The 23,210-nt window shown below is 43.1% G+C and overlaps 1 protein-coding gene across 4 annotated transcripts in view; it reads right to left on the bottom strand.

Moving 5' to 3' along the window:
• Nucleotides 1–10,365: 10,365 nt before the first annotated feature.
• The window catches only part of LOC135704187 (serine-rich adhesin for platelets-like), a 171,287-nt gene continuing 158,442 nt past the window's right edge, over nucleotides 10,366–23,210 (bottom strand). Inside the window, exons 1-10 of one of the 4 annotated variants that reach the window (XM_065225621.1) lie at nucleotides 19,553–19,669; nucleotides 18,722–19,276; nucleotides 18,327–18,455; nucleotides 16,770–17,288; nucleotides 16,515–16,709; nucleotides 12,506–16,446; nucleotides 12,304–12,438; nucleotides 12,050–12,246; nucleotides 11,682–11,993; nucleotides 10,366–11,618 (exon numbers count right to left, since the gene is read on the bottom strand). In XM_065225621.1, the coding sequence (XP_065081693.1) occupies nucleotides 11,388–11,618; nucleotides 11,682–11,993; nucleotides 12,050–12,246; nucleotides 12,304–12,438; nucleotides 12,506–16,446; nucleotides 16,515–16,709; nucleotides 16,770–17,288; nucleotides 18,327–18,455; nucleotides 18,722–19,233 (6,171 nt within the window). In that variant the 5' untranslated portion in view covers nucleotides 19,234–19,276; nucleotides 19,553–19,669 and the 3' untranslated portion in view covers nucleotides 10,366–11,387. Of the gene's footprint in view, nucleotides 11,619–11,681; nucleotides 11,994–12,049; nucleotides 12,247–12,303; nucleotides 12,439–12,505; nucleotides 16,447–16,514; nucleotides 16,710–16,769; nucleotides 17,289–18,326; nucleotides 18,456–18,721; nucleotides 19,277–19,446; nucleotides 19,529–19,552; nucleotides 19,670–23,210 lie in introns of those variants that run through there. The other 3 variants (XM_065225623.1, XM_065225620.1, XM_065225624.1) reach the window with 3 other exon arrangements.

Genomic DNA, 23,210 nt, shown 5'->3' with positions numbered 1-23,210 from the left:
CGTCGTTAACAATGAAGTCGAAGACTTTAGAGCAGGCGGAAAGGGATCACATCACACGACTTTCCATAAGTCGTTATTTCTACAAGTCGATGGGGGTTATTCCGAGAGTCGAAGTGACATTTGTCACTAGTGAAGTGAGAAAAGTCACTTCGACTCTCGGAATAACCATCGATGTTTCCTTTGGTCATAGATCTTCGAAGGGATGGTGGCTACCTTACATACATACAAACAAGTCGATGTTTCCTTTGGTCGATGATCTATGTAGTGTTATTTTGATTCTATAACTCGATATGTCAAAAGTAGAGCTTCTGAATTCAATGATGTTGATGTTAGGGGCCTCATAGCCTAGTCAGTAAAGGCACGGTATTAGGTTGGAAATTTTCTCAACTTCCCTGGGCATAGAGTATCATTGTGCTTGCCACACAATATGCAATATATATGTTGGCATCGAAAGCTCTCAATTTAATAACAGTGGAAGTGCATTTAGAACACTAAAATGAGAGCACACAATAAGCTAATATGCACTAAACACTAAGCTTGAAATGCGAATCTGGAACCTCTAATTTATAACAGGACCTATCATGCGATATATCAAACAGGTTATATTGAATGTTCAGAGCGTTGGGTTATTTGGCCGAAGGTTAGTATACCGAATGGTCACTAGGCCAAAAGCTTGAGCTTGAGCTTGATTGACCGCCCACGGTTGCTACTCTGTTACTGCCAGATCAGCTGTAATTACACAGAGAACCAATAGACGATGCTTGGGACTAGCAATCATCCTCAATGTGTAAAAACTGGTGATCTTAAATTAGGCAATACCAGCGCCGGCCGCGCCCGAACACAGGTCAAGAAAGGAATGGGAAGGATTGTGTTGACATGACACTCGCTTTGATGGAAGCCGAGAACACCACTGCACTTTCACGAGGAATCACTGGGATGTTGGATAAGAGGGTTGGGTTTGCAGCAGGGTTCGTTTTGGTAAACGATAAGCTGAATTGATGTCCTAACGATCATATAACGCGAAGGAGCTTGGGACTAAACCCACGGTCTTTTGCTCAGTAAGCGAAAACGTTTGCCGAGCACCTTTTTAATCACCGAGTTGCTGTTATTACCATGTAGTCATATTAACAAATAAAACGATTGACGAATCTTGAATGTGGATGGGCCTGAGATTAGACTCATGATGTTCTGCTCAGTAAGCAAAAACGGTTGCTCTCAGGCCACCGAGCCCCTCATATCACATAATACCGTTGCTCAAATTTGTATATCCATTCAAACCCGGAACCAACGACAACAACGAGTTTCGCAAAATACACGATACACAAGCGATTTTACCATAAATCTCTTAGATATGTAAGGACCTGGGACCGCGTTTTTCTGCTCAGTAAGCAGGCCACTGTAACCGACGATCTTTCAAATCCGAAAACTAAAAACTACGAAAAAGTACTTAGGCCTTCATTAAGTTCCACTTCCACGCGACGTTCAATGACAGGGTCCTATCCAGGATTACATCTGAAAAATCCAAATCTGGCCAACGCCCACCTAAACCTGTTCTAATCCACCTGAAATGACTAACGAATGGACTACTTTGACTACCCAGCCATGCAATAGTCTCATTCCGTGCCTTATGGCAACTTGATGATTCTATTGCGCTCATCTTTTGGCACCACCCAGGGGAGACTTGGTCCTGTACCCAATGCTTAACTTATCTCCATTCCACTCAGCTACTCGCAATTTCTTGTGATATAGTGGGCGGAATATTATTATATGAGACAATTCAATGCAGACGTCTTTCCAAATTTGGCAGATCGACAGGTAATCGGTGAGTTACCACGATAGTTGCTATTTAACAACTCGACAACGTCCCATCGTCAACGCCTGCTATGAGAATTTCCCATTGCAGACGCCAACGAAATAACGTCATCGAGCTATCGATCAACTACCCTGGTTATCGCCTGGTACATTATAGCACGATGCTAGGAGGCGAACCGGAAGAATCGATGAGCTACCTCTCTCCCCCTATACCGAATGGTCACTAGGCCAAAAGGTCATTAAGCCGAATTTCGGAAAATTGTTTCTTAACACTTGCGAAGAAAATTTGCTGTCTAAAAAAGGGTATAACGAGCAAATAATAGAATTATAAATAAGGCTATTCCATATTGGACTCAAATTGCCAACAACTATTCTGGCCCATGCCAGGAAGGAGAACAAGAAGAAGAAGAAAATACTATAGAAATTCAGGGTATCTATACCAGGACCAAACCAAGAAAATCGGGAATTCTCTGAGGATTTTAATTTTCATCATTACTCAAGGAATTTTAAAATAATTCTATTGCTTACGATTTTTAAAAGAATATATAATACATTCAACTATTTAATAAAATTTTAATTTTCCTTGTTATTTTCCTTCACTCATTGAACTTAATAGATCCTTAGCGGATTTATCTTCAGTAACAAAATAGGTTTAAAAAATTCAGAGGTTTGATTTGTTTTTATTTTAGCATCTGGAACATGGATATTTTTCACAAATTTTAAATTTGAACCATTTTTATGAAATTATGGGCTAAACAATAATAATACTTGGACAAATATTCCAGAACCTATTTCCGTTTGAAAAAAAACATCAAGGGATTTTTTTTATATCTTTATTAAGGAGATTTTCAGCCCTGGGCCCACACATTAAGGGAGCTTTGGGAAGAACTGTGAGGAAAACATTAAGTGTAATCGGCTTTCAATGTAGTCCTGATGGACTCCAGATTTTATGTGAAACCTGAATAACAAGGAAGTTCTGAGCAGAATTTCAAGTTAACTCTAAATAGGATTCGAATGAAATTTTAATTGAAATTCATAAGAATTTCTGAAGATAATTCCTAATGAATTCTGAATAGAACATTAAGGAAATTCAAAGAAGAATCCCAAAGAAATTCTGCGGATAATTTCCAGAAGTTTTAGGGAGAAAAAGAAAAAGAATCCGGAATTCCATGGAAATTTTCGGAGAGCACTTCGGGAGTATGCTAAAAGGAGGATAACAATTAAATCTGAAAATAATTAGAGGAAAACTACAAAGGAGCTCGGAAAACAGTTCCAGGAGAGTTCTGACTTGAGTTCCAAATAATTTCAATGAGAAATCTATGGAATTTGTTACTTCACCGCTAGCGAATTCTTAGGAAACATTTAAAGTACGTACAATTCGAAAGGAAAGAGTAAAACTCAAAGGGCATTCTAAAATTTATCCTTGGAAAATTCTGATAATATTTCCAAAAGACTTCTACTGAGGAGCATTTCAAGGCAATCCCGAAGAAAATTCGATGGGAATTGATTTCCGAGGATGATTCCAATGATATTTCAAGGGAATTGCAATCACGTTATATTTTTTAGATAATTCAAAGGAGAGTTCCAAGAGAATTGGGAGGAGCAATTCAAAAAAATTATGGCAGTCCTGAGGAAAACTAAAACGGAATTCCAAAAAAAAATCCATTGGAATTTCTGGAGAATACAAAAATAAATGAGGAGAACTTCAAGCGAATTTTACGAAGAAATCTCTGGGAGATTCCTAGGTAATACTGCATAAATGAATAATAATGTGTAGAGCATTGCAGATTTAAGTTCAAATAGTGTTCTGCAGCAAATTATAAGAAAATACCAGAAAGAGGTCTAAGATGAAATCGGAGGATATTCTGAGATGATTCAAGCAAAGTCTTCAGAAAATACGTAAGAAGACCTGTAAATATTTTCAATCGTATAGAATTTGTTTTATAAATAGATATTGGACAAAAAAATCCAGGGATTTGAAAAAAATAATAATAAATTTATATTTTTTTAGATTTAATGTTTAGATAATTTTATGATCCAGGATTAAGAAAAATCTCAGGTAATTTTATTTTAAAATATTCCGGACATGAAGACATTACCAAGATTCTGGAACGTCCATATAGTCAGAACAAATATCTAAGTATTTAAAATCTTAAAATTATAACTGTGTAAGGAAGCTCGTCAATTTTTGTTTTCGGTCTGAGCTGATGACTATTCGGCCTAATGGCCGGACATCGCCACGGCGATAGTGCCACATCCAGAAATGATCAGAAGTTTTGACATCTAGACAACATAAATTTCTGGAATTGGCAGCCATATTGCTTGTTTTGTGTGTATTGACTTAATATTATAAATTAACCACCCAGAACTTTCATAAATGGATCCTTGTAATATTTTTCGAATTCATATGAGTAAATAATGGCGGATAAATGGAAAATATCAGTATTATTCTTGGAATTATAGACGATAAAAACAAAACATGTTGTTTATTATATAATTCGATAATTCTATAACTCGATGGTCCCTTCAATATCGAGTTATGGAGAGTTGACTGTATTTCCTCATCAAAACTTTATATTTTTAGTTTTTCTTTTTGCTCTCACTACACGCTATTTCAAAACTACCCAAATTTGGGTACATTCCACCCATATTGGTCAAAACTGAACCTACCTAAAAATGGGCGAACTGTGTTGGGAGTGACAAGTTGACAAATGAACAACATCGCCATGAATCCGATCAACGTTGTTCATTTGTCAACTTGTCACTCCCAACATAGTTTACCAATTTATGGGTACACGGAAATAGAAAACTACCTAATATTAAGTTCAAAAGAACCTAAAATTGGCTTCTTCCGATTGAACTAAACGATTGGGTAAATATCGCTTTCGTTATTAGGTTCTTTTTACCTAACGTTTAGGTACTTTCAAAAAAACTCATTAATAGGTTTAAAAAAACTTTGATTTGACAGAAAAATGTTAATGATCGTAAATATCCTGCAAAATATAACTAGGTATCACTCATGTTCATTTTCACGTTCGAATAGTATTCCACACTTAACACGAACGTTAGTGTATTTATTTGAACTTTTTGTAAAACGTTTCCTGCAAATCTGCTCCATAATGTTGTTGGATTCCGCACAACACATTCGCGAAACTCAACTGTTCTTTTTTAATTTTAAACAATTAAATGCAAATTAAATTAAACTCCTTATTAACTGAGATAATCATTTTCTCTATCTTGCATTCACGTCCAATTCAAATCGGATCCCTGATCAAATCTCAAAAAAAAAATTTCAAGTTTCAAATAACTCAAAATTACGTAGAAATTACTCAACGTGTTGTTTACTTGAGCGAACTTGACGTTGGGTAGTTTAAACTTAATTTTGGATGAAAAAATTGTGCCCGCTCAGTTGACAGCAAACTTTCGTTGAAGTCGGTCGCGTCGCGTTTTCAGTCGAAGTTGTCGAAGTGTTTCCGTGTTCAATTATAATAGTAATTTATATCGGTGAAAGGTACTTTGTGTGTGGCAGGATTTTTAGCTTGTTCCGTGAGGCCACTCTCAATATTCCGTAAGTAAAATCTTCTTCGTTATATGGCATTCCCCCCATCAGCAAAATCGGCGTTCCAACTAATTTGAAGGTTATGTTTTTCCTTATTTCTTTGCAGGATCCGGGTTTCCCGATCAGAGCCAGATATCACTGTCCCTCGAAATCGGTCCAACGGCATATCCCGCCCGTGAAGTTTTCGGACTTGTCGTGACTGCATCCAGAAATACAGTGAATCTACCGGTTGGTCGGTGGTAGTTGTGCGGCTCCGTCGAACGTATAAAGACCAGAACGAGGTGTAGCAGTGTGGCTCCATCGAGCGTTACCAGCAGTTCCGTAATCCGTGCTGATTTCATATCCCGTCCGCGGAGCACCCGGAGTGCGTATTCGAGACCACGTTCAAAGTAAAGTGCCACCAACGACGAAGTGCCTCGTCGATATCCGGTCAGCAGAAAGAGGAGTACCAGTGCGGCTTCGGCGGAAGAAAATTGCAGGGGGAAGATTAACCGTGGTGATTTCAGTGGTTGTTTGGATACGTTTACACTACGGAGGTGGCACGCAATCGTAAGTTTGTACTGATATTTTTTAGTTAATTAAATGCTCAATGGTTTTGTTTTTGATTGCAGAAGTTGAACGTGATTGAACGAATCGTACTTGACGGTCCGTCGTACGCTGCATACAGTCAGTCACAGTTGAACCAACGGTGTATCCCATTTGTGGAGCGTCAGGAGTGCGTAGTCGTGATCACGCCTAGAAGTCAGAAGAAAAAGCTCCGATTTTTACAACCGAGTACACCTTAGTTTATTTGTCGGGTGTGTCCGTTGTTACCATCCGCTCACCAGAACGAGGTGTGGTTGTTTGGCTCCATCAAGCGTTAAGAGGAGTAGCCAGATCCGTGCTGATTTTAGCGGTTGCGTAAGTTTGTTCGGGTATTTGAGTGTAAATTCAGTGTAAAATGTTATTTTTTTCATTGCAGAAATTGAATGAACCGAACTTAACAGTTCGTCGAACGTAGCACGCAGAATCACAGTCGCAGTCGAACCAACAACGTATCCTGTCCGTGGACCGTTCGGAGTGCGTAGTCGAGACTTCATCCGAAGTAAAGTGTCACCAACGACGAAGTGCCTCGTTGTTGTCCGCTCACTGGAAAGAGGTGGACCAGTGCGGCTCCGTCGGGAGTAGAGAGCAGTTGGCAGATTAACCTTGTTGAGTTTAGTGGTTGTTTGGATACGTTTTCACGTGTTGAACGTGGTTGAACAAACCAAAGTTCATAGTCCGTCGAACGCCGTATAAGCTAAGTCCGAGTCGAACCAACGGTGTATCCCGTCCGTGGAGCGTCAGGATTGCGAAGTCGAGACCACATCCAAAGTGCCACGTTGCTTTTCGCTCACCGATACGAGGTGTAGCAGTGTGGCGTAAAGAGCGGTTGTTTTCATTCGTTTTCCCTACGGAGGTTGCATGCAATCGTAAGTTTGCAAGAATATTTTTCCTTAAATTCAGTTCTAAATAGATTTTTCATTGCAGAACTTGAACGAACCAAACTCGACAGAAAAGGGAGAAGCTCCGAGAGGATCCGATTTGTACAACCTTGTACAGCTTATTGGACTTGTCTAGTGTATCCGTCGAGTGTCCTGAGTGCGTAGTTCCTTGCAGGTGCTGTTTTCCGACCAGAACCGGGAAAATGGAAGGATCTGTGGAGATCTGTTCAAGCACGGGTCATACCACATAATTTTTGAAGGAAACGTGATTTCATGTGGTGGATCTTCAGCACAAGTCGTCGATGTATTTTTCAAGATGTTTGCAGTATTTGGCGTTCCCGTACCCGTGCTTCTTCGAAAAATACATGAGCTTATTTCGCTCCGAGTTTTCAAAACGATTGAGAGTTGCCGCAGCCAAACGGTCATCAACTTGGCGAAGAGGTTTGAAGAACATGAAAATTAAAACAAAAAAAGAAACATAAAATTTGTTACATGACTATTTGTTTATTGGATTCGGTCCATATGTTTACATTTGCATATTTTGTATTTTACTTTTTTACATGATTATTTGTTTATTGGATTCGGTCCATATTTTTACACATGCATCTTTTTGTATTTTACTCTTTGACAGAAGCTGATATTTCAAAAAATAAGCAAGTTGTTTCGAAATGAATAAAAATAAACAAAAATGTTAAATGCAAGATAAATAAAAAGATTAACAGCGGGCTTTTGTTTCATTTTGTTTCCCCTTTATGCACACTTCATTCCAAACTGGGTAAATGTATGCGTTTTCATTTAGGGTGAGTGAGCCAGTTTTGGCACTACTTAAAATATGTACCAGTTTTGGCATTAGCCCGTGTAATTTGTATAAAGTAGGGCCAAAATAGGAACCATTACGCTTATGGGATTGTGCCAAAACTGGAACACTTACCCTATTAAAAATTTAAGTAAAAGTGCCAGTTTCCGTCAAATCTTCTTGGTGTCTTCAGTATACTTATTCCTTATGATGCAAGCAATAAGTGCTCCGAAGACACCAAAACGATTTGGCGACAACTTGCATTTTTATCGCACTTTTTGGGGTAGCCTAGTTTTAGTTGCAGTCATCAATATTTCCTGTATTCTATTTTTTTGGAAACTACCTAATTTTAAGTTTTTTTAACCTAATTTTATTATTTTTAACGTTAGGTAAAAACTACCCATCCAATACTTTAGGTGCAGGAACTTATTTTTGGGTTCAATGGGTAGAACTCAATTTTAACTTCCCGCACGGAACTAGGTAGTTGGGTAGATTGAACTTAATATTAGGTAGTTTTCTATTTCCGTGTAGGTTTAGTTTTGACATACCTGGGTGGATTCTACCCAAATTTTGGTAGTTTTGAAACAGCGTGCACGCTATTTTGAGGCTACTCATTTTTAAGTCGAAAATCACTCAGTTCAGCCAAAAGGGAAGTTACTCAAAAATGAGTAAACATGCTTTTACGCAAATTTGAGTAAACGTGAATATGGAGAAAACTGAGCAACGGTTACTCAGATTATGACATTTGTCAACTGAGTAAACCTAACCCATTTCGGTAGAAACGAATGAATTCCCCATGAATGCTGTTTCGTAAAAAAAAAATTATAGAGGAAATCCGGAAATGCTAGCGCCACGTAACGGCGATGTTCCCACTTATCTTTACACAAGTTTCTGACCGAAGTTGGACGTCTGTTCTCTATGGTATTAGAATGGATGGACTCTTGGCGTGATGCTTGAATGGCATTTTTAATTTGGTTCGTTGACGAAAGAAAAGAGACAGAACCCATACATTCGGACAAGACCGAAGAAGTTTGCTTTGTCTAATCTAATCTAATCTAATACAAACGCAGCCAGTACGAGAAAGCATCCTGGAAGATGATAAGGTTAGATGAGGTCTAATCATTTTTCTTGTCTAATTGATGTTTACAGCATATCTGAGATATGATATAAACATCAATACGGCCAGGCCTACTGCATTGTATTTGCCGCAAAGATAATTCTTGGAAATGAATGGGAACATTTCTTGGATCTACAAGGGTGGAAGGATGCGTGGACATACCGTACCAAACGCTCCGAGCTACTATTTGTAGTTGTGTGCAATGTGTAAATATTTGTACAATATTGAAGAAACATAAAATAATGCAATGGAAGGATCTTACCGATTTTTTTCGTATGTTGAAGAACGAAGAAGTTTGCTTTGGGGCATAAAGTTGTGTTGAGCTCAGAGCAGTGCTGGCAAATATCATTTTCAATGAAAGATCTCACGCGCTATTTACAGATATACTTTTGTCACTATCATCGGATGAGAAAACGATGAAAGTTTTTTTTCTTCAAAATCTCATCGAATTTTTTGTCATGACATGCGGTTTACACGGAAGAGTGCCTTCAGAAGCGTCTCTTGCCATTCATGAGGAACATCGCAACCATCCCAAAACTTTTGAAAGCTGGAGTTGAAGAAAATTTGAGTAAAAACAACAAAAATTGATGGGTGGAGTGAAAGGAAGGTGCTCGAATTAGCAGTTTTTCATTCCCTGAAAATTTCCAGAAAATCCGATAAGCGGTTTAATTTTGGTGAGTAAATATGAATGTGCCATTTTTATCGAATACACCTTTTAAACAATTTGAAAGAGCGGTGATAGAGTGTCGGTGAAAGGGATTGAAAGCCATAATGAGGTTTGGTTTCAACTCGACAATCGACGTTACTTTCATTGAAAGTGTTGAGCAAATCAACGACGAGAAAATCCACAGCCAGCCTTCCCAAGTAACAATTTTGGTTTTATGAGGGTTCTGTAGACCATGATTTAGACTTGTGGAATGCTATAAAACCGTTCTAAGCGTGCTTCTTTTTCATTTTCGTTTCATGCTGATAGTCTAGCTAGGCGACTAAAATTTAAGGGCTTCGAAAGTTTAGAGCTCTGGCTCCGAGGATATGGTTTCTGACAGTCTAATGAACGATAAAGATCAACAAGTTTGCAGAGAAGATTTGAGTCAATTGAAGAAAATAGTTTTCAAAAAAGGGTCGAACAAGCCAAATCAAGGAATATTGTTTACCTTGAGTTGATCCAAATTATTGGCAGCTCTGCATCTTCCATCTATAGAGAGCATAAACACATTGTCAACCAATAGTGCTATATAAACACTCCTGTTATTGTAATCGTTTGTTAATAACATCACTTTTAGTCTATTACATCTTGAATCCATTTCTTCGGCCTGACCATTATTCGTAAGTTGTCGTGCCTAGTTCTTTAATAATGTTCAACTGACCATCAAAAGATCTTTTGGGACAAATTCACAGCACTTTCAGGGCTTGTTCAAAGAACTATGCGGTCATACGATGCGCTGAGTACTTCACGAGCTTGTTCAAAGTTCTCCAAAAGTATATTTTAAAATACCAGAACATATTCAGAGGTTACAGAGGAACTGCTATTTTATTCCCTTGCCATTTACAATATAAGAAAATGTATCACTAGGGAAAGGTTAATTTCGAAGAAACACATAAATCAAAAAGCCATACATTATATAAGTAATAAAATATTAATCTATTCTTTAATTGATCTCCTATCGCCGAAAACCCTCAGATTGAATACAGATTCTCGTTACGTAGCGACTGTTTTGCAGTTCAGAATTATTTCTGCCGGAATTGAGTATTGATGAGAAAAGGGGAAAACAGAGTAACATGCAAGATAATGAACGAAAGGAGGAGCTTAAAAAACCGGCCATTGTTATTGCTAGACAAAAAAAAAGAAACAGATTAAATGGTTTTTCAATTGGAAAATTATCCTACTTCCCTAAATAGCAAATTGCAATTCGAAAAGATCTACACTTGTTTGTTTGCTCTAAAAACTAAGTATATCGGTATTTGCTGCTTTCCATCTGCTCTACTTATATTGCGAATCATATTCTTAGTAAGGTTACCTACAAGCAATTACAGTATCATTTAATTGTTATAGGGATCATATTTACAAGTGATTCAGAAAAAAATACTATTAACAAAACATAAAACGAGATTTTGTGTCTGATTTGACAGATTTCTGGGAATGCTCCCTCGTCTTCTTTTAATTGTATCTTCCGCACACTTACTATTGGTAACGCTAGCAATTTCGAAACAGTCATCATTTGGTAATTTTGCCATTTGAGATGGTGGGGGGAAGGGGAAAGCGTGATCGATCATTGCAGGTATTTATCTCGCTCGGGTTGCGGTTTTCATTTCATGAAAAGTAGACATTACTCATTTCCACTTCAAGGTATTGGCACAAAATAATCGGCTTTTGTGACTAGGTTCTTTTCTTCTTGCATCAGACATTCTCTATTTACCGAAAACAAAGAAAAAACGCAGAATTATTCTCTCTCGTTTCCTACGTGCTACGCTTTTTTTATCTATAAATACAATTTTTCAAAACAAAATTTCTTCACTCTTAAAAGTTGCTTCCACGTAAAACTATCATTCAAGCCCGTTTTCTTCTATATTACACGCAATATTTACATAAACACAAGCACACACGCAGCCGAGTTGATCTGCCAAACTCCGTGCACACGTCTACCGTGGTGCGACCTGCGTGCTGATTGGCTCGGCGCCATTATCACCGCTCCTGAACATCAGATCATTGCCAACCGTGTTCCGGATCCAACTTGAGATGCCTGAGGTAATCGAGTTGTAAATGGCTGGATGTGGCCGCTTGCCACAGTTGCCATGGTAACTGAGAATGCCCTCCAGCATCCACTGGCCGGTACTCTCGACGTGGCACATCAGCGGAGCTCCTTCGTCATTCTGGAATCAAGCGTACAATTAGTTCGAAGTTCTGAATAAGCTAAACTCAAATTGAAATCTCACATAGCAAGTCGCTTTGCTACTGCTGAGGTAGCCCGCACAGATGGCGTCGTCCGTCAGCGAACCGTTGTAGTGCACGCTGGAGTTGCACTTTTCCGCCGGCATCGTTGGCACTGGTAGATACTTGAGATACTGTTCGGTACTGGTAACGGCCGACGGATCCACACCCCAACCAGCTGTCAGACACAACTGATTCTGGATGATTTCGGAGTCCTGGACCAGACAGGCACTGCCAATCCGCTCGTTCAACTGAAGTGGCTTAGCCAGTTGCAGCAGCACAATATCTCCGGTGTAGAGGAATTGCTTGTATTTGGCCTAATGGATAAATCATTTAGAATCGCTTCAAATCATCTCATTAGACAACCACCCACCTGAGGATAGGGGACGATCCTCTGCACTTCGACAATCTGGTAGGAACTGTTTGAACTGCTACCACTGATCATAGTGTAGTTAAACTGCGATGTTCCAGCAAACAGCTTCCAATCCAGTTCGGCTACATTTCGGTTGTCGATGAATTCCGTTTTACCCATCATGCAGGAGTAGCTTACGATGGCCCATCGAGGAGATACTGCAAAATGTATCTCAGTGAGTTAATACAGAATTCAAGCAAAGCCGTTCAACTTACCAATATTAGCAGTGCACTTGATGGCCGCGTTACTGCTGTAAACCAACGCCAGACTAGGAAGTTGACTCGAGTCCGCTGTAAGCCCACCGGCTATCCGTTGTTCCAACGTAGACGTAATGCGGTCACTGCCACAACCTAAAAAAAAATCAACCAAATTTCAATCCGAAATTCAATCACCTCAAAGCCAGCCATCTACACTTACGATACAGTTCACAGTCGATGTTCACCTGCCCCACGGAGCAGCTGGTCACCAAAGCCAAGCTGCCCAGCAGATTGGTACTGTTCACGCCCACAAACCGGTAGAACGAGTCGCCGCCACCCGTTTCGTTTGAGATCGAGAATGACTTGGCTCGCGAGTAGCCCAGCTCCGCACAAACGGCGTCCGATAACTCCATCGTCCAACCATCTCCGCACACCGGATTCAGCTTTTCCGATTCCACTCGAACTTTCAACTCACTCTCCTCCAACCTAAAACAACCCCACTCGTCCGACAGATCCGGACACTGCGGCTGGCCATCGCACACGTAAGCACTTGGCACACAACCACCAGTATTACACCGGAAGTTATCAACCGGACAGTCGCACAGTCGTTCGTCTTCATCATTCGTGCAGTCCGACTTTCCGTCACATCGCCAAGCCTCCGGAATACATTTCCGCTGACCAACGCAGAAGTACTGATCATTCGTGCACGTATCCGGACAATCACTCTCATCGAACCCATTCGCACACTGCTCCAGCCCATCGCACTTCCACTGTGCCGGCAGACACGGACCCTTGCGTCCTTCCGGATCGCAAGATATCTCATCGAAATTGCACTGCCACTGGTTGCACTCAATCTCATCGCTTCCATCATTGCAGTGTGCTATTCCGTCGCACACATGTTGCCGCGCTAAACAGAACCCATCCTTACACTGGAAATGCCCCGGACATCCCAATCGCTCGCAGTCCTGCTCGTCGGAATTATCCGAACAATGTGACACCGAATCACATCGCTCCGATTTCTGAATGCACGAGCTGCCGTCTTTGATAGAGGTTCCATTCACGCACTCAAACTGTCCAACCGCACACTTTGTGAACATTCCACTTGCGCTAGCCACCAATTCGCTCAGGTCGTCATCGCCAGAATTTCTCGTCTTAATTAACGACGTCTCATTCGATCTCTCTGATCTAATCAAATGAAACGTCGTTTCTCCTAAAAAATGACCGGTAGTCGTTTCGAAGGTGGACTCCTGGTCGACTGTCGTTTTCTGAGAGGGCGAAAGTGGATCGGGTAATGGCGGTGCTTCCTGCAATTTATCCGGCTTCCTGTCCAGCGGTAGAACCTTCAACTCGTTCTCGGAAATATCATTATCTTCATCCAAGTCCTGCAGAGTCTTTTCCAGGATGTCCGCTTTGGTAGTATCGGTAGTCGATGGTGCTGCCGAGCTGGTTATCGCTTCCGTCGTTGTTGAAGTGGTTGCCTCTTCCGTCGTTGTTGAGGTGGTTACCGCTTGCGTCGTACTAGGTTCATTGTTAACCGTCGTCGTAGTAGGTGGTTCTTTCGTTTCAACGGTGGATTCCTCCATCAACTTGGCGATGGCACCTGGTTCCGTTGTCGTGGTAGACGATGCGTTCACAACAGCATGAACCGTGGTCTCCTCGATGTCCTTCTCCGTCGTAGACTCAACCACAACCTTCGCCTGCTTCTCAGTTGTTTCATCTCGCATAGCATCGGTCACTTCTTCGGTTTCGGCTTTCGATGCCGTCGCCCGCTCTTCCTCCAATTCTAACTTAGCAGCACCCATAGTGGTTTCCATCATTTCCCTTTCGGTAGTTGCCACTTCGGCTTCCGTTGCCGTAATCTTTTCGGCAGTATCATTGTTCGATACGAGCTCCACGTCGCCCTTGGGTGAATCCGCTTTAGCATCATCCATTCCCGCCCCACCTTCAGTCGAATTGATCTCCTCAACATCAGCCTTTGGCGAAGCAACCATTTCATGTTCCTCCTCTTCCATAATCATCGTCGTCAGAGGTCTCTCCTCCACCTGTTCCGTAGACTGCTCCAACCGAGCACTCTCGCTCTCGGTTGTCATACCAACAGCACCCGTCTTACCCAGAGTCGTCTCCTCAACGTCCTTCTCGGTACTCGTGCCCATCACATCTTCCCCACCGTTAGTTGTCTGCTCAACGATATTCCTAGAACTGGCAGCCGTTATCAAATCCTCTAACGAATCGGTCGTTGGTTCGTACGTTCGAATTGTCGTCGCTACGTAGACTGTCTTGGTTATTGCCGTATCCAGCTGCTTTTTGTAGTCATTGCGATCGTTTTCCTTCGACAGTGGTAACACTTCCAGATAGTGCTGCTGCTGCAAATCGTTATCGAAGCCATCGGTTTGACGATCCAGCCCCTCGTGGAGCAGTTTCACCAAGCTTGCATTGTTGTCGATTTCCGGCAGGAACGGCGACTGATCGGCGTGAGTCAGCAGCGATGGAGCAGTCTCCGTTTCCAGAATGGTTTCGGTAACGGCGTACATTCCGCGAGTCTTTGCACTGGATGATTCAATGTTCGGCAGGAAGGGCGACATGTCTTCGTCGTGCTCCTTTGGATGCTCCAGGGTTTCCGTTGAGGTAGAGAAGCTGGTAGACGATCGCCACTGCTCCAGCGAAATCGGACTAGATGTGGAGTAGAGGGAATTTTCCCCAGCTGCGGTTGTAGATGTGTTATGTTCGAGCGATCGAGCATCGAACACATTCATCGGTTCAATACCGGGGGTGGTTTTGGCGGCAATTAGGAACGAACCGACGGTCGGTTGTGGAACGTCATCGACGATCGTTTCCGTTACGGGAGCCGGAGTTTCAGCGCTAGCTACAGCAGTAGTGGTCGAATGTGGCGAGGTTGGAGAAATGTTTTCAGTGCTGGTCGAATGTTTTGTCGCGTCTGAATCGGGGATCATAAAGTCAGGCATGGTGTGCTCATCGGTGTGCTCCGTTGAGGATTGCAGCTTGCCCAGATTGGATTCGGTCGATGAGTGATGGCCGTCATCACTGGATGGTTCCGGTTCTGCCGAGGGTTCCGGTTCTGCTGAGGGTTCCGGTTCTGCTGCGGGTTCCGGTTCTGCTGCGGGTTCTGCGGAAGGCTCTGCGGAAGGCTCAGCGGAAGGTTCAGACGTGCTGCTGGGGTTCACGGTGGTGGCTTTAATCTGTTCAACTTCATTCTTTGGATTGGACTCGCTGGCTGGTTCAGGTTCACCCGTTGGTTCGGGCTCACTGCTTGGCTCCGGTGCACTGGTTGGTTCAGGTTCGCTGCTCGGTTCGGGTTCAGGAGTAGAGGAAGGAGCATCAGCAAATTGTAGCTTAGCAGAATGGTTGGATGAGGATTTATCTTGTTCGGTTGTAGGTTCGGGTTCGCTGGCAGGCTCAGGTTCACTGGCTGGTGCAGGTTCGCTGGCCGGTTCTGGCTCACTAGCAGGCTCCGGTTCACTCGTTGGTTCTGGCTCACTGGAAGGCTCAGGTTCACTCACAGGCGTTGGTTCGTTGACTAGTTTTCCGGATGGGCTAGATGCGGTCGTTGTTTCTTTAGTAGATGGCTCACTTTTCGGTTCCGGTTCGGGTGAACTCGATGGTTCGGGCTCACTGGTAGGTTCAGGTTCGCTGGCTGGTTCTGGTTCACTAGCGGGTTCCGGTTTGCTAGCAGGCTCTGGCTCACTAGCGGGTTCCGGTTCACCAGTAGGTTCCGGTTCGCTAGCAGGCTCCGGTTCACTGGCAGGTGCTGGTTCGGCAGCAGGCTCCGGTTCACTAGCAGGCTCCGGTTCGCTAGCAGGCTCTGGTTCACTACTCGGCTCACTTGCCGGTTCCGGTTCTGCAGAGCTTGAAGGTTCTGGTTCACTTGAAGGCGAGCTGGATGGTTCCGGTTCTCCTGATGGTTCTGGTTCTCCCGACGGTTCCGGTTCTCCCGACGGTTCTGGTTCTCCCGACGGCTCCGGCTCTCCAGCGGGTTCAGGTTCGCTGGCAGGCTCAGGTTCCGGTTCAGCAGATGGTTCCGGTTGTAGTGCCGGAACTGGAGTATAGCAGGACTTTCCGTCATCATTGTTCAACAGCATTCCGGTTGGGCAAACGCAAACAAAGTCTCCAACACGAGCGTTGAACTCACAGGCGTGTTCACAGCTGAAATAATAAAAGGTCATTGGCATTAGCATTATTCGCACTAGGGAAAGTGTCAATTGTGGTTATACTTCATTTCAGCAGGTCCGGAATAACAAAGATCGGGAAGTCTTGCTACGCGAATCGTGTTGACCGGAACGATGTAGGTTGCGAGATTATTCTGCTTATCGCCCAGGTAATTTGTCAGTCTTTCCTTCATACTGTCAACATTTAGAGAACTCGAATTGACCCAGCTCACGCGGTAGTCGACGACTACGGATCCAGGTCTACAAATAGAAAACAATGTTTAAAATAACTAACTCTTTGCGAAAAATAGATGGTCTTACTTCAAACTCATAATCTTGACAAAGATTTGATCGCGAGTTCCGGGAACATCCAAGGTATCTCTAATCTTTTCCTCCAGTTCCGCCGCAAGCAACTTGTAGGCCGAACTGTTCGGGTCCCGGTAGTCATCCAAGAACTCCAAGTTCGTCAGCGTGATCTGTCCTTCCAGGGTGTTCGGCACGTAAATAATGTTCTCCTCGGTAGTTGGCGGAACGGGCGGTACCGTCGATCCCGGAGGTGACATCGTCGAAGGATACTCCGTAGAGGTCGTCTTGTTCTGGGGCTGTGGAACCTGATTCGAGGGAGATCCCGAACCGAACACACCGGCCGTAGCGACCTGGTTATCTTTGGCAAACTGTCGCGATTCCACTGGCGTAGGGTTCTCGTTGAATATCACTCCGGATCCGGCCAGGATGGCTATGATGATCACTGCCAGTAGGACGGCCAAGCCCAGCACCCAGCAGAGCCAGTTCTTCTTTTTCTTATCGCGTTTATCCTTGGTCACGTACAATTTCTCGCCTCTAGAATCGCAAGGTAGGAATCGATTAGTGGGATTTGACGGAGTTACGCTCGGTGGCGAACGGATTGCTTTACAAATGGTATATACAGATTGGCCGTGAAGGTCTATATTTAAATGCGATCGCTGGCATTGCTGCTATGTACAAATTTTAAGACCCTTTCGGGACCCTTGGGTCGTCGTTTGATTTGGAAGTTTTGCTTTCAGTTTGCGTATGAGTCTGTTTGGGTCCAGAATGAGGTACCTGCTAGGTACATGATGACGAGGCATGCATCGGTTTCGGAATGTAGTCATACTGAACTGAAATTGTAAATCTTTTGGGGTGCCCTAAACTGTCCTGACGTTTCTAGTTTCAACATCTGACGGACGCAATGCTTACGAATTTAGATTTTAAACAGATGTAGGCTTCAACGAATTCGGTTCTGGGAGAGCCAAGGAGAGATAATTTTGAGGCTCAGTGGAAGATTTGGTCCCGAAAGGGTCACGGTATGTGGTCGTCAGCAGACAGAACAAATCTACGAAGGTTATGTTGTACGTATATATGGGAAGTGCACACATGCGGTACTTGCGGATCGATTTTAGGTTCCCACTTCCCAACCGTAGAAGCATTACTGGTGTGCACCCGTCTCGTAGCACGAGAGTAACCATAAAAGCACTGTATGAACTTGGGTAGCGAGACATTACCTGACGCCGCGCGAATAAGCTTTCTATTTTAGACCCAGGTTAGAGCGAACGAATAGTGGTGGTGGTGGTGGTGGTGTTGGAGTTGGATGGCGAGGTACGCCCCAGATATTGATACACTTTAATGATGCAGCTGGGAGGGTGATGTTGGGATTAGAGACGGAAACCTCCCGTGCGAAGATCCGCCTTGATGACATAGGTTAGTGCGCATCGGCAATGTAACCGCAAGTGTTAGACACAGTTTCTGCCGACCGAATCCCTTGGATATTAGGTGGATAAATATGATTGCGTAACATTGATGGTGGTTAATAAATGTCGTTCTCTGGCTCTAAAAGATTGAGTAGAAGGAACAAGGGGGTACCTCGTGATATTGGTCCACTGTTTATAGTCCACGGTTCCGTGCACCGGTTCATTGACTGAGTGACCGGTGTAGTCTACACCCCGGTCGTGATGGTTGTACGCGTGCCGACGCGGTTTTTGGAACGAGACGCTAGATTGTTTGCAATATATATATATATGTAAAGACATTAAGGCATTCGGCGGGAACCACAATTGAAGTGACGGGCGGTGGTAGTTGTTGTAGTAGTAGTAGTAGTGGTAGTGGTAGTGTTGATGATCGTGGAATGATTGAATTGCAATGTGTCGACATAGACAAACAGATTAGAAACGAACTCAAATTCAAGGCCGTTATTTCCAAACAGAAACCTCGAATGGGAATTGACCAAAAGTAGCCCAAAGGAATTAAAAAAGTCTTACCTCATGAACTTTCGGTGTTCGTTCACCGGCACAAAATACTCATCGTATGGATCTCCGATGTCGACTTCGGTATCCTTCTTGATCGGCAGGACAGTAGCTCCATTCTTGTGACCGTTAGACGGCTTCGACATGTTCAGCAGTTCCAAGTTGACTGCTTCAGCCATGGGCTTCTCACCATTGGCCTTGCCGTTGATCGAGGTAGCTCCCAGTGACTTTTCTCCCGAGTGCCCAAAAGAACTCAACGGCCGTTTCTCCAAATCGGCCACGAACGCCGGATTGTCCACTCCACTCATTCCGTTACCGTTCAGTTTACTGTCCTTGAGCGAAGTGTACTCGCTCTCGTCCGTTGGCAGTGGCACCTCGACGTGACGTGGCGAAGGCGTCGGGATAGCCGTACTGTTGGTACCCGAATTGTGGTCGTCTTCCCCGATGGAGAGCGATATTTCGTTTTTGAACGCGTAACCGTCCACACCGACCGAATGGTCATTGCCGGACGACGTAGACTCGTCCATCACGTCAATCTTCAGGTTTTACGCTGCGACCAACACTTTGAATCTGCGTGGGAGACGGAGAGAACAAAACAAAAACGTTAATGATATACACCCAGAATGCACTCCTGTATGAATATGAATCACCCGAACCAGCACCGTCAATCAACCGGTGTTTCAGTCTATAAGGAAGTACAGTGTAATACAATAGCCCCAGTCCATAGTTAGCCAAGATACCTTATACGCCACTGCTCCTACTCTATACTACTGTGTATATCCGTCTGAGCTGCCGATTCTTCTTCTTATTCTTCCTCTTCTTGAACTCTCCCGTCCGTGCACTTACATATTAGGTAACTTGCAACTACGATCAAGAGAGACGATCGTGTGACGTCAGACGGCCACACTCAACTCCACACTGCTCCAGATTGCACCGTGGATCCCACCCCGAAAAGTACAACAAGAATCCGACTGAACTGAAAAGCACTTAGCCTCAGCTTAGCAGCAGCGATCGACAGAGGGTGACTAATATGTTCTCCGGTGCGCGCCTCGAACTGATCTGCGCCCGCCCGCCGGGAAAGGAATGGGAAAGACTTGCGAAAAATGGTAACTTTTTTTTTTTCTTCTTTCGCTGCAGCACTCCCTGGCTCAGGCTTATTCACTCGTCAGTCGGGGCTCGTGGTGTGCTGCTGCTGCTAGCCCGTTGCTACCTTCTTGTGCTTGGCTGTATTCCGAACGGCGGTCCTTCACATCATCGGGTACATCGTCGTACAAAGGTACACAGACTAGCAACAAAAGCGCGAAAAAGGTGCAAAAGAATGAAATGTCGACTGAAGCATGGGTAAAGGGAGGAGCAATTCCGCTAACAGTGCACCGATGTGTGTTTCAGATGATGGTGGGCAAGTGGGGAAATATGAAAGTCACTTTCAGTTAGCTAACACACGCAAAAGTGAAGCAATCGCATCAAATAAACGATCCATACCATTTTGTTTACAATCGCACAATCCCAGCAGGTGGAGAAGGTTTCCTGAAGGTTACTCCAATTTCCTAGAATACCTTCAAAGTTCCCTCATCTACAATTTATGATAAATTTTTAAACTTAAGCTTCTTCCAAGATCCATAATTAAATTTTTTCAAAGTTTTCTCAATTCGATCAAGATCTCAGAACTGTGGAGGCGAACCAGCCTCAGGCTGAAAGCCTCCTTAATAAAGATAAATCAATCAATCAATCAATCAAGATCTCAGAACATCCATGACCTTCTCCAAACTTCGAGAAAGACCTTGAACCTTTTCTACGAATTTTCCTAACAATCTGGGCGAAACAAAGATCCCAAACCTTTTGGTAGGTAAGCTCCCAAATCAAACCCGGAAGATCAAACAATAAACCTGAGCTTCAAAAATGTTGGCTGAACCTCGAATTTTTAAATAAAATTCCTGCACTTCTACGATGTTTTACGAAGTTCTTCGAAATGCTACTTAATTCGCTTGACTTCAACAAAAGTTCTCAGAATTCCTATTAAGTTCTTTGCATGCACGTAACCTATAGCTCATACCGTAGTAGGCTGCGTATAAAGGAAAATGATTTACTTATGTCGTTTTCGTTTTTGCGGTGTAGCTACACCGGTGCTACACTGCCGTACACCGAAATATTTTAGGGTGTAGATATAGAATGCACCTTTGTTTACAAACAAATGATGTTGAGCTGTCAAAGACTCGCGCTTATTCTTGCTTACACTACACCAGTGCTACACCGCAAAAACGAAAACGACATTAGTTTGACAGTTGCACCATAGAGGTAACTCTAAGACCACTGGGTCCCGAAGAAAATCATTATTATTTTTGGCTCACTCAGTACCAGAACAACGGTCCCAAGCAGTCCCAAGCTATTTCACTCACCCCTGCATGTTCTGCATGAATCCACACACCCCTGATGTTATCTGTCAAACTTTCATAGCGAATTAAAACAAACATAGTGTAGTAATAGAATTTCAACTAGAATAGGGTACGTTAATCGTTTGCTTGGGACCAATAGGCTACTAAAGTGGTGAGCCAATTTAAAATCGTTAGTTTCGTAATGATTGTTGGTTGCACCATGACGAAGTGGCAGCGTATTCGTGATTTGTCCAACACGCAAATGTCGCAAAAAGGCATTTCAATCGCCGTGGGAGTGTCCCGGTGGACCGTCAAAAGGGTTTTAGACCGAGAAAAGAAAGGACAACTATCCACGAAGGTGGCCACAGGTCGTTCGAGGTCAGCTCGGGTTCCGAGGGTTATCGCTGCTATCAAAAGGAAGATTCGGGTGAATCCAGTGCGTTCAATAAGGAAAATGGCAAAGGAACACGGGATCAGTGACTTTACGACACGGAAGATCGTAAAGGAAGATTGCGGGGCGAAGTCGAGGGCACGGGGAAAAAAACTCACATGTTCACCAACCGCATCCGGGAGCTACGAGTCGAACGATGTAAGAAAATCTTGAACTTCCTTAAGCGAAAAAATCCGGTAATCCTGTTCACCGACGAGAGCATGTTTACCGTCGATCCCGTATCAAATTCCGGTAAAAGACGTGGCCGACGAGCACAAGAACGTGTATCAGACCAAGCATCCTGCTAGCGTTATGGTGTTTGGATTGGTGGTTTCCGATGGCAAAAAAATTGACCCGTTGTTCATTCCAGAAGGCAACAAGGTCAACACAGAGGTCTACATCGGGATTTTAAGTAAGTATGTTCTTCCGTGGATCAATGAACAGTGCGGTCCGAAGCCAAATGTTGTATTTCAACAAGATGGGACTCCGTGCCACACCTCGAACCGCACTCAGAAATGGTTGCAGGAACATCTTCCGTTCTGGGCGAAGGATATGTGGCCGCCATCTAGCCCCGATCTTAATCCACTGGATTACTCAATATGGCGCGTCATGAAGGCCAAGGCCTGTTCTTAACGCCACCCAAGTTCAGCAAGCCTCAGACAAACATTGACCCGTACCTGGAGAGAAATGGATCCAGACTACATTATTAGAACCTGCCGTGCATTCCGGAAGCGTGTGGAGGCCGTCATTGCAGCAAGTGGAAACTCGATCGATGATTAACATAGTTTAAGACTCTGAGAAACATCCCCCCTTTGAATAAATAAAAAAAAAAACTCGAAAACGAAATTTTTGAGAATTTTTTTTAATTTTGACATTGCTCAATGGTGCAAAAATTATCACGCTTACGGTACTCAAACCTTAACGAAAAGCCATGATGCTAAAACAATTTTTAATTAAATTTCTTTAAAACTAATCAAAGTTCTCTTAACATTAGCGAAGTTTCCCAAACTTGTTTAAGGAACCCAATTCTAAGAAATAACCCCGGATCATTACAAAGAACCCTGAATTTGATCGAAATTCTCTGAAGCTCTTCGAAGCTCCCCGAATTTTTATTAAATTTTCTGAACTTCCACGATGTACTCTGAGCCCAGAAGTTTTAAAAAGAGTAGTGAAGTTAATCAAAAATCCCTAAACTTCAAATAAGTTTCCCAAAATTTCTAGAATTTTCGTTAATTTTCAACAAGGTTTGAGAATTTTCTACATCCTTTTAGATTTTCATAACATTAATCAAAGTTCCCTTAGCTCCAACGAAGTTCCCCAAACTTGTTTTGGACCACAATACTACACAGGAAAAAATTCAGAATTTTAGCCATCGCGTAATGGGGTAAAGAACTACTTCGGCCTAAGCGCCCATTTTGGGCCAATCAAGCAGAAAACATCAAATAAATCCATGATTTCGGCGTTAACAGGTAAATTATGCGTTTGGTATGATACTTTAGTTTAAATGCTACCGAACGAAGTCAATAAGAACGCGTGATATGAATGTTTGCACCCAATATATGTAAATTCATTGGCGTTTCAATGCGTTAGGCTGAGCTTAGGAACCGTAGGCCGAGTTTGGCGTCAAGAAGCATTGTTCAGGGCTGGTAGCGAGTTACTTTTTAGTGACTTGGTCACTTTTTTTCAAGCCACTCACTAAAAA

Source organism: Ochlerotatus camptorhynchus, unplaced genomic scaffold (assembly GCF_037179485.1).
Source record: "Ochlerotatus camptorhynchus isolate MF236.1 unplaced genomic scaffold, CSIRO-AGI_Acam_v1.1 ptg000232l, whole genome shotgun sequence".
Classification (NCBI taxonomy): Eukaryota; Metazoa; Arthropoda; class Insecta; order Diptera; family Culicidae; genus Ochlerotatus; species Ochlerotatus camptorhynchus.
Note: the sequence above shows the minus strand (reverse complement) of the source record. Positions and strands in the feature narration are given on the sequence as shown.